The following is an 11,869-nucleotide window of genomic DNA, read 5'->3' on the forward strand; positions in this document are numbered from 1 at the left end:
AAAGAAGTCTAGAGAAATTTGGAAAGAAGTCCAGAAAAATTTGGAGAGAATTTCCCTAGACAGTGGGAAGTCCAGAGAAATTTGAAGAGAAGTCCAGAGAAATTTAAGTCCAGAGAAATTTGGAGAGAATTTCTCTGGAGATTGAAATTTCTCTGGATCAATGTGTGAGGGACCTTAGACATTATGAAAATATTTGATGTCCTTTATGTTATAAACTCTTAATACCAGGGACCTTAAAAAAAATCCTCCCTCTCTCATTTTTAGTAATAGAAGAGATCCACAATATTATTTTATAATGTCTAAGGTCCTTCAACTCCCACATTCATATATCACAGAGAAATTTGACTCTATGAAATATTATAAAATCGTTACATATATTTTTTTGTTCTAGGTTTCGATCAATCGCAACCATGGAAAGGGGGTGGAGCCATGAGAGTAGCAACGAAGGTAGTTGGAATCACCATCATGAACGACGATCTTTGCGGCGTCCTATTGGTATCTTCGGCGGAACATCAAGTCAGCTCAGCCACTCACAGAGCCAGTCGTCCTATCTCATATATCATTGCTTCTTCTGAAGAGGTGAATTGGAACATCTTGACAACTTTTCAGAACAATCCAATCGACGCTGCGTCGCAGAGGTTGTGTTGGGAGCTCGACGATTGGGAGTTGAAAGTTCTGTTGAGTGCTTCGAAAGTTAAAATCATAAATATGGCAAATATTATTTGATTGTATAAATATATATATATATATATATATATAGAGAGAGAGAGGGGTCGGACTTGGGAAGAAGGAAATTGATGATGTGTACTCTTCTCTCCAGTAGAATCCCACTCTTTTTATTGTGTTTGTGAATTGTGATAATGTGCATATATATGAGTCAACTGATTTCTTGTAAAAAAATGATTTACTGTTATCATTTCAGTAGAATTTCAGAATTTATCCATTGTCAATGACAAACTCATGTACGGAATGGAACATTTTGTCAGGCCTGAAACAAGCAAATAGAAATCTCCTCCAACTTGGTTTGGATTTTGGGAGAACCTCTTTTTTTGATCTCATAACTAGTAAGTTTCTCTCACTCTTCTTATCGAGACTACTTATATTCAATAATTGATATTTGATTCTACAGAATTCAGGTTGTAGAGCTGGTAATAATTGTTGATTTTGCTAAATTCGACTTCACAGAGAAAATTGGTGCAGAGACTTTTCAGAGAAATTTTTAAATTTCTCTGACCTTCCCTAGACTTTTTATTGCAAATTTCTCTGGTCTTCCCTTCTCTCCAGAGAAATTTTTTTCTCTGGCCTTCCGTATATTTCCCATTCTCCATTAGAATTAGGTAAGGATAGATATACCCTGGAAAATTTGTAGATAAGTACAACAAAAATTTATTGAATTCATTCAAAGAAAATGATAGGAATTTCCCAAACAATTGTAGAAATTCTTAATCAATATCAACAATATACCATATTCAAACAAGATGAAGCACATTACAATTTCTCTGGAGATAAGGGAAATTTCTCTGGAGAGAATGGAAGGCCAGAGAAATTTACAGTGGGAATTCTAGGGAATGTTAGAGAAATTGGAAAGTCCAGAGAAATTCTTTTTCTGGACTAATTTTCTCTTTGAAGTTGAATTTTCTCTGGAAGTCTAGGGAATGACTTCTTCTCTTTCTTGTCTATGCTAAGGTATGGCAAGATCTTACTGTCAACCACCTCATCTTGTTGGACTTGATCTACAAAGAGCACTAGGATTAGCAAACAGAATTTTGATAGCAACCCTTCATGAAAAGATATTTGTAAGAGAACATATAAAATGCACGATGATGCAGAGTTTCTTGGATTGTGTGAATTTTCTCTGGATGTCTAAATTTTCTCTAGACTATCTGAATTTTCTCTGGATAAAGAGAATTTCTCTGGATGTCTGGAGAGAATTTCTCTGGTCGAATTTTCTCTGGATCGAATTTTCTCTGGATTGATGTTGAGGGACCTTAAACATTATGAAAATATTGAGTGTCCTTTATGCTATAAATTCTTAATATCAGGGACCTTAAAAAAAATCCTCCTTAAAAAAAACCAATTTATTTAGCACTTTCCAAAACAACCCAGGCTGATTTTGAAATTAATTTTGGTGATTTGAACTGTTCACTTTTGTAGATTCATTAGGTAGAATATTCATATAAAAAATAAGATGATTGGATATTAATAACTATATATTTGAATCATATTAGTTTTAAAAAAATAGACGACAAATATAATTTTAAAAATAATCATATATTTTTTGTAATATAAATTTGATTCAAATATATAATTATTAATATCTAATTATTTTATTTTTTATATAAATATTTACTTAATGATTCTTAAACAATAAATGATTTAAATTATTAAAACTAGACATATACCCCTCAAATTCTCACATTAAGAAATATGAAAGGCGAGAAGACTAATCCATTATGGATTCGTTTGGGATATGAATTGGCTTTTTAAATTTTTAATTTTTTTGACTTGGGGCTAAAAAGTCTAGTTTAGATTAGACTATTTAGCTTTTTGACTTTTGTGAGAAAAAAAATAAAATGATTATAGGTTGGATGTGATATTTTATCTTATTAGATTAAAAAGCTTATTTTATTTATTTTTGACTAAAATAGTCAAAAAAATCTAGCATGACAAACGAAGGATATATTTATGGAAAATTCTATTTCCACATATCTAATTAGCTCAAAGCACACACTTAATGAAATGTTAATTTAATGACAATTATATCTTAAATAAAAATGATTATAATAGACATCCGGCAATACCCATAATATTATATAATTTTTTTATACACATCTATTAAAAATAAAAAAATCTTAATGTACACATTTTGAATTAAAAAAAAATAAATTAAATCCTAATTTTTTTTATTATTTTTCATAAAGACCAATCAGATCATCAATCTCAATAAAAGCAGAGCGATGGTGGTCAAAACAAATAAAGTACATTAATCTCTTCCCACTGCAAATTTTGTTTCTGTAAATAGTCCTCAAAACATAGCAGAACATAAGGGCCACCATTTGATGCCCATATATCAGAGCATTTTTAAACTTTCAAGACAGCCTTGTGAACCATAGTTTCCTTGTGGATTTAGTGACATCTTTTCTCAAAATGTTATTTTTATGGGAGATTAATTTATTTCTATTAACGTTTAGAAGTATTTATTTATTTTAATTGTGTGCGAGAAAGAAATATACTATTTTGGAGCATTTGTAATGGTCTTTAATGGAAGTTTAATGGAAGTCTATGCAAGTTTTTAATGGAGGAAATTTCATTTCGAACCACAGTCTTCTTTAAGGGTGTGGGTGGGTCAATGTGAAAGTAAGGCTAATTAAAAGTATGTGGAAAGCGGGTTAGGGATATGTGTACAATAATTATAAGTGAAGGGTATAATTGTAACTTTAAATGTGTGAATTGAAAAAATTAATTGATAATCAAATTAATAAGTGTATGTATTAAAAAAAAATTATACCTTAAACTAATTAAGTGTGTAAAAATAAAATTTCTTTATCTTTATGGATGACATCAACATTGCATTCATAGAGTTATACAGCACTAACCCCACAACTTCCGTTGGCATTTTGAGACCTCGTTTAGGAATTACATATTTTAATTCAAAAATTAAAAATTATTATAAAATTATTACATTACTTTATATATATATATTTATATAAAAAATTAAAAAATTATTAAAATAATATGTTTCGAAGCAATATCAAATACCTTTTGTCTCTCCCAAAATACATATTTTAATTAAAAAATAAAAAATTATTATAAAATTATTACAGTACTCTTTATTTTTTTAATTTATTTTTTATATAAAAAATTAAAAAATTATTGAAATAATGGATGTTTTGAGTGATAAATTTTTTTTAAAAAAATCTTGCGGAGAGAATTTAGAAATTTTGTTGGTTTATTTGGTTGTATATTTTAGAAATAGTTTTGGAGTGTGGAAATTTGGGATGATTTGATATTTTATGGATATAGTTTCTGACTGAACCGTGCTGTTGGGCCCATAAGGGCCCACCACGGGTCCCATTTTGATAATTTGAATCGTTCAATGTGTAGAACTCATCGAGTACTATATGTCTGTAAAAAATCACGTTAATTGAATATTGATAGTTATATGATCAAATCAGTTTTGTATTAAAAAAATTGGACGGTGAATAAATTAACGGTTGAAAAAAAACTATTTTGATCATATAGCTATCGATATCCGATCAACGTGATTTTTTACAGACATATAGTACGCGATGAGTTCTACACATTGCACGGTTCAGATTATCAAAACGGGACCCGTGGTGGGCCCCCATAGGCCCAACAGCACGGTCCAGTCCGGGGATCGGACTGGACAGAAGCCCTACCCATATTTTATTATAATTGAGTAGATGTGCGTGAGAAAAAAAAAAATTGAGAAAGATAAAAGAGAGAAAAAAAATAATTGATTAATATGTAAGAGACAAAAAATGATTTAATTTTTGTTTTTAAAATCACTAAATCAAACAAAATTTTAAAAAATCTTCTCCAAAATTTATTTCTTAAAAACAAACCGAATAAGGCCAATATGTTTCCAAGATCAAGTACCTTTGTCTCTCCCAAAATTGTGTTGTATTTCTCTCCCAAATTTTTTCCCTCTCTCTCTCTCTCTCTGATATTCTCTCTCTCTCTCTCTCTCTCTCTCTCCCTCTCTCTCTAAATCCCTCTTTGATTCCTTTCTCAACCACAAATGGCTCCCTCAAATTGCAGCCACAGATTCTTCAAGTTCAGGCCCTCCTTGATCACGAAAGCCCTTTGATCTCTCTCTCTCTTTCTCTCCCCATTATCCATTTTTAATTCTTCCAACTTTCCAATTCTGTCCTCCCCCACTCCCTAGCAATTTTCCTTTCCGCCCTCCAGAAAATTGGACTTTCCAGGCAAGGTCCATTTTCCCAAGAAAATATCGTTACTCTGCTACGCTGTTGTACCTATCAACAAACATTTCGCTCTCGTTTTCTCGCTGTCAAATCCAACCCCACAACTTTCTCAACAACCAAATGTTTGCTAAGAATTACGACTTTTCACGCGCCGTGGTGGAGATGGCTTGGATTATGCTAAGGATTGACTACTCGAGGCTCTTCTGGCTACTATTTGGTGTTTTCTCTTACGAAAATCACGAAGGAAAGCCTCGAATTTAGCTTTTGTGCTTCCAATTAGCTCTTTCCTAAGTTTCAATTAAATTTCTACGTCAAAACACATATAGAGTTGAATAATTTTCTACCTCGAAGCTAGTTCGAAGATCTTCTCCTCACTTCGCACTCGTCGATACACACACACACACAGCTCAAAACATGCACAAAGGAAGGTTTCGAGAACGCACTGATGATGCCAAGCCCGATCATGGCTACGCTGAAACCGATCCAACCGGACGCTATGGCCGTGTAAGTTCATATATTCATATCTATATAGATATAGATATAGTATACATACAGACATATATATATATATATATATATATGACTCTTAAAAACAGTGATTTTAGCATCAACAAGTTGTGAAACATATAGTTTCATATTTGGTTATGTGAAGAAGGTGTAATAGTTTTTAATTGAAGTGCTGATACGTTTTACAAAAGTCACACCTGTGATTATGAATATAATATTACTAACTCTCTATGATTGAATAGTTTAATTTGCCTTGTTGCTTTCACTCCTTCAATAATTTTCATAGTTTATGAAGTCTCTATTAAGTGCGTTTTGTTGCTTCAAATTATTTATTTTTTTATAATTGTTTTATCACTGAGTTTTTCGCATCGATTTTGTTAATTTATTTGATGAAATCATCCTAAAAGAAAGAAATCCATGAAAATGACTATTTTAAATGTCATAGTCCCACCAATTTCAACTCTTTTCAATTTTGTTGTTTTATTTATTTACTTATTTCATATTTTGAGTTGACCTCCTGCACATATTCATGAAGAAACATGGCCCTATATAGGAAGAAGTGCGATTTGTGATACAGAATTACTGCAAAGTGAACTAAAATATTAATTCAGTTTTCGATCGCATGCTTGTGGTTGTCATATACATAGTTTATGTGGGTTTATTAATTGGGGTTGCCTCGGATTCGATAGCACACAGAGTATTAATTACTAAATTACCAATGATATGACTATCCTATCAAATCAAACTAGGAGTCGTGTTATTATTAATTTGGAGGTTCGTTATCGGTTATCTTAAGATGGTTGAGCAATACCTCTGCATGAGATTAATAACACCAAGCAGGAAAAGTAGAAGCAGGAACATGCATATCGGAAAACCTCTGAATTACTAACAAGACTTCAGATTAAGAATAATATATATATGGAAGTTAGTCCAACTGGATTTTGTACCTTCAAATTATTGAAGTAAATAAAACGAACTTTGTTAACATAGCCCTTTCAGCTAGCACCCTTTGGCTTCATCTACAATAACAACATTGATTACGATTTATTCTACCTTCAAAACTATTTGAATGGTTTTAGAATCTCAATTTCCAGTGGTGATTCTAGAAAAATCAATCTTTGTTTTATTGGAGAATCAATTTTCATATTTACTGATTGAGTTTTGTGTTGGATAATTTAGTAATTAATCACTTGAAACCCATAATATGAGTGTCTCATATCTCTCATTGGACAGTATGAAGAAGTTCTTGGAAAAGGGGCAATGAAAACAGTGTACAAGGCCATTGATGAGATACTTGGAATGGAAGTGGCATGGAACCAGGTAAAACTCAATGACTTGCTTCAGTCACCAGAGGACTTACAGCGGCTATACTCAGAAGTTCACCTCCTCAGCACACTCAATCATGATTCGATTATCCGATTCTACACATCTTGGATTGATGTTAATCAAAGAACCTTCAATTTCATTACTGAAATGTTTACTTCCGGCACCCTGCGAGAGTAATTTCTGATTCCCACTTTTTTATTGGCTAGATCTCAACTCTGATGTGTCCTCAAAATTTAGATGTTGCTGAGCTGAAATTTCCGTGAATGATATTCATTGACCATTGACAGATTTTCTGAATGCTCTAAATAAGTCAGTCATAAGGTGGTGGATGGAATTACTGTCATTTTGTTAGCCTCCTAAACCACAAGCCCGAAAAAAATTCTCTTAGATATAGTTGTTTTTATGAGTAAATCCAGGGTTGATTCCCTCAGCATGAGGGGTTAATGGGGTGGGGTCCACTGTCATCTTGTTTAATTATGATGATGATCTCACTTAAGGTAAGCGAAAAAGAAAACAAGAAGAAATAAAAAGTTCAAACTACCATAGATATTTATTATAAATGGACAATTAGGGATGATGAGAGTTTCAGAACTTCACACCCTTGTGTCATCCAAAGAAAGTACATAAAATGAGGTTATGAAGTTCAGTGGATGCTGTGGAGGATGTTATGATAGATCATCCAACTAAGTGGCTTAGACATGTGCTGGATGTTGAGTGCATTAAACTTGGTTGGAATATGCCATACTAAGATCAATGAATAGTTTGCTCAGGTTCATCATATGGCTACATGGTTGGAATCTTCAATGGTTTGATACATTTAATTTTATATTTGACTCTTTACATGAACTAGTATTGAATAGAAGTACAACTATGTGATGTATCGCAGATATAGGAAGAAATATAATCAAGTAGACATCCATGCGATCAAGATTTGGGCCCGTCAAATACTAGCTGGCCTTGTTTATCTGCATGGCCATGATCCTCCAGTGATCCATAGAGACCTTAAGTGTGATAACATCTTTGTCAATGGCCATCTTGGACAAGTGAAGATTGGTGATCTAGGCTTGGCAGCAATTCTCCGAGGTTCTCAGACAGCACACAGTGTTATAGGTACTCATTTCTTTATCATTTGCACATTACAATATTAGATAGTAGACACACTAACAAGAATTTTAAAGTGGGTGAAATGGTTAAGTCACTTCATTCAACTAATCTTGAATCTTTTAGTCAGTGGATCAAAATGATCAAATCCAAACCTACCCAAGTACCCATTTTAGAAAACATTCTGGCCAAATCAACTTTTCCTAGAATGATGTTATATCCTGTTTGAAATTTGAGCCAAAAACAAACTATAAGTTTTAAGGTATACAGTAGTGTAACAGAGCATCCTAATTTTCTTTGACCCAAAATACTTCCACCTTGCATAGGATGAAGTGAAACTATCCTTAACCAGGTGGCCAAGCAGGACCTTATCTATTTTAATGGTAGAAAATTGAACCAAATTATGACATGCAATATAAATTGGTCAAACCCTGAGTTGTAACCTCAATATATCATTTTTTTTAACTAAGCAAGTTTAAACTAATTACTACTTATAAAATTTTCTTGGTGCTAGGCACACCAGAGTTCATGGCACCAGAACTATATGAGGAAAATTACAATGAACTTGTTGATGTCTACTCATTTGGTATGTGCGTTTTAGAGATGCTCACTTCTGAATACCCATATAGTGAATGCACCAACCCGGCACAAATTTACAAGAAAGTAACATCGGTAAGGTCAGACTTGGATATGGAATATCTATCAGTCACTGATAATCTGACCTACCTTTGGCTTTCTTCATTCAGGGAAAGCTGCCTAGAGGATTGTACAAAATAGAAGACCTTGAAGCACAGCGATTTATAGGCAAATGCTTAGTAACTGCCTCAAAGAGATTATCAGCGAAAGAACTATTGCTTGACCCATTTCTTGCACTTGATGAAGATGACTTGCTGCCTTCAACAAAGATTGGACGTCCAAAGCCATTTTTGAATGGCGACATAGGAATTGCCGAACTGCAACTCAATGAAAGTCCACCAAGAACCAACATGACTATCACAGGGAAGCTAAATCCTGACGACGACACCATATTTCTGAAGGTGCAGATTGCCAATGAAGAAGGTGTGACTTGAGAAACATTTTTGTTCCTATTGTTACTATTTAACATGGTTACATGCACTATCTATTTAAAGAGATTGTGAGTTTTGTCAGTTTAGTTATGCTTTACCAGTTAGATAAAATACCATTAATAAGCCACATGTTGTTCTTTTAAGTCTGACAAATACAAAACCAAATGAAAAAATAAGATGCTGTAGTCCTCTGCCATTGTGGTGTAACCCCCTCTATTGCAAGTGGGTCAAACTTGTACACTGCTTGGTAGTTGTAAGCCTTGTCTAAATGATAGCCCAAGGCATGGCTGGCCCTGGAAAAAAAAAAAAAACTCACTGGCAGCAAAAGCTGGTACCTCTGGTTGAAGCCTACCTCTAGATCTTTATGTGGTTTTGTTTCTTGTATTGTGTTTCTTGCAGGTTCTGTTAGGAATGTATATTTCCCGTTTGACATTGTAAGTGACACGCCATTAGATGTTGCGTCTGAGATGGTGAAGGAGTTGGAGATCATTGATTGGGAACCCTTTGAAATTGCGGATATGATCGATGGAGAGATATCTGCTCTCATACCACATTGGAAGAAACAGGACCAGCATCAATCAGATCACTGCCACATACATAATTATCAAGAGGAGGACGGACACCATCATCTTCTCTACCCTTTCTCCTCTTGTTCATCATCGCAAGTTTCACTCTCAGAGTTGATTAATTGTTACGAGGTGGATGAAAGGTCCCATGGTTGTGATTGGCTCCAAGGTATGTTTCTAGTAATTTTATTTATTAGGCCGGGTGTAGATTTTAATTTGATCTATTAGCAATGAAGAAACATACATAGCTATCTTAATCAGTATATGCTATCGCAGCATCACCTTAATATAAAAAATAGCATAATTATCTTTCTGGGAATCACAGGTTGTAGGCACTATCCTTGTGACCAAGGGTCTCATTATTGATTCTGTTCCATATGATATATGAGGTCAAGCTTAAATCCATGTTCCATAATGGTCATATTACGTGTAATTTCTTCAGTTCTTCATTGTGTTTTTCATGATAGTGCCTTCCATAGAGAAATATTCTGTATTATAAATTCCAAATCACGTCAATTGGTAACAAAATATATTCAGGCCCATAGTAGAAGTAGAACACTAATGCACTTAGTGTATTCAAATTCATTTATGATCCTCACAATAGACATGACATATGACATTGTTAAATCATGCTATTCATGGGTTTATTTTCTTTTCAATTGGACTACGAAATCTTTCTCTGCTTTATATCACTAAACATATGATGCTAGCTTTCCATAACTAAAACACAAAGCACAGAATCCATACTATCAACCAATAAATAGGAACAAAAATGTTGCTGCAGATGACTTATTTGATGATACCAGCTCTCAAAGTTCTTTACATTCTGGAAAATATTCCAACTTTAATTATTATTCTGGTGAAGAGCACGATTCTGATATGAACCCTATAAGACGAGATCATCAATACTCGATTGCAAATATGCACAACTCTACAAGGTTCTGTCGAGAAGAAACTTCTAGAATGAGGCAGTCCCCGGTTAGAAACTGCCACAAGCAAGCTTCTACTTCTAAAGATAAACGACTGATGGACTGCCGTCGATTAACAAGGAACCAATCTCTAGTGGATATGCGTAGCCAGTTGTTGCACCGGTCATTAGTGGAAGAGGTGAATAAGAGACGATTGTTCAAGACTGTGGGCGCTGTGGAAAATATTGGGTTTCAGGCACCTTGTGAGGTTTCTGGGAAGGAGTCACGTCCAGTGGGAGGTGCATCTTCTGTGAGAACTAGAAACGAACGTAAGAGACATGGGCATAAAGATAGAAGAACTTAAATTCTCAGATCGCTTGAATCTGAAAAAAATTCAGACATAGTTCAACTTTGTATATATAGCTATGCAAGTATAAATGTTGTCTGATGCCTAGACATTGTCCACACAAACTTTGGACTCTCTGTTTATATTTTGAGGTATTGTAACAAAGATTCTCATCAAGCAGCAAAAACCTTGTTTATATCCCAAGCTTCCCTTTCTTTGGTAGCTTTGCTCGGCGAGTTTTGGTTGATTGATCTTACATTAATCCCGGGACAGCTTCAGGAACTATGGTTGTGGTTGATGTCATCGTTTTGTATTTTGCTTGTATGTTTTACGTATTTCTGAATTACCCAAAAAACAATAAAATTCAGAAGAGGAAGGTTTATTCGGTACTGTTTTGAGCGTTGTGTGTAATTTTTTTTGTGTGATTGGATTGTGTTTTAGTGGAAGTGCTGATGATGGTTCTCTGTTTATGTTGTTCCATACTTGTCTGCGTGAGCCACCATTTCATGACTTTTTGATTGAACACATTTTCAAAGTTATAAGTTCCTTACAAATTTGGAGAGACAGCAAAGTTTTATGTGAGCTTTCTCTCAACAAGTAATTGATGAAAGGAGTGAAAGAACAAGCTGCAAACTAGCCAATATGTAATCAAGGCATTTTGTCTAGGGGGTTGTATAACTACTTTTGTGGTGGTGTTTATTTTTATCCATTATGAGAGTTGTATGTAAGTAGTAGTATAGTAGTTGTTGAGTTTGAGCTTAGTAGGCTTGGTAATTGATTATTAGATGTTTTGTTAACTTTCTATCTATTGTGAGATAGTACTCTGATTGGTGATGTAATATGTCTCATACTTATAATTTATTGATTAAAAAAAAAAAAAAACTAGCCAATATGAAGATTTAATACTATAAGCCAAAATAGTTTTGTTGTTGCCACCGATATAACCTACTTTAATACTATAAGCCAATCCATTTAAAAAAGGGTAAATTGCATTTATACTCCCTGAGATTTGAATTTCATATATATCACTTACTATTAACATTTGAAAAATTACACTACTTCTCCTATCATTATAATTATTTAAACGGAATGAAAATAT

The 11,869-nt window shown here is 33.7% G+C and overlaps 1 protein-coding gene across 5 annotated transcripts; it reads left to right on the forward strand.

Moving 5' to 3' along the window:
• Positions 1 to 4,552: 4,552 nt before the first annotated feature.
• LOC114301591 (putative serine/threonine-protein kinase WNK4) lies at positions 4,553 to 11,160 on the forward strand. 5 transcript variants are annotated; one of them, XM_028246544.2, is made up of 7 exons: positions 4,553 to 5,453; positions 6,690 to 6,955; positions 7,669 to 7,892; positions 8,398 to 8,555; positions 8,630 to 8,942; positions 9,350 to 9,685; positions 10,281 to 11,160. In XM_028246544.2, the coding sequence occupies exons 1-7, from the start codon at positions 5,364 to 5,366 to the stop codon at positions 10,397 to 10,399; spliced, it is 1,506 nt and encodes a 501-aa protein (XP_028102345.2). In that variant the 5' UTR covers positions 4,553 to 5,363; the 3' UTR covers positions 10,400 to 11,160. The 5 variants fall into 5 exon arrangements, with proteins under 5 accessions (XP_028102345.2, XP_028102342.2, XP_028102343.2 ...); XM_028246541.2 differs by having other exon boundaries at positions 10,301 to 11,160; XM_028246542.2 differs by having other exon boundaries at positions 10,382 to 11,160.
• Positions 11,161 to 11,869: the final 709 nt, after the last annotated feature.

Source organism: Camellia sinensis, chromosome 14 (genome assembly GCF_055761805.1).
Source record: "Camellia sinensis isolate YWXY chromosome 14, ASM5576180v1, whole genome shotgun sequence".
Lineage (NCBI taxonomy): Eukaryota > Viridiplantae > Streptophyta > Magnoliopsida > Ericales > Theaceae > Camellia > Camellia sinensis.

Coding starts and splice junctions, on each gene's coding strand:
- LOC114301591 (XM_028246541.2), top strand. CDS start 5,364: ATGCACAAAGGAAGGTTTCGAGAACGCACTGATGATGCCAAGCCCGAT. Junction 7,893..8,397: donor GACAGCACACAGTGTTATAG/GTACTCATTTCT, acceptor TCTTGGTGCTAG/GCACACCAGAGTTCATGGCA. Junction 8,943..9,349: donor GCAGATTGCCAATGAAGAAG/GTGTGACTTGAG, acceptor TGTTTCTTGCAG/GTTCTGTTAGGAATGTATAT.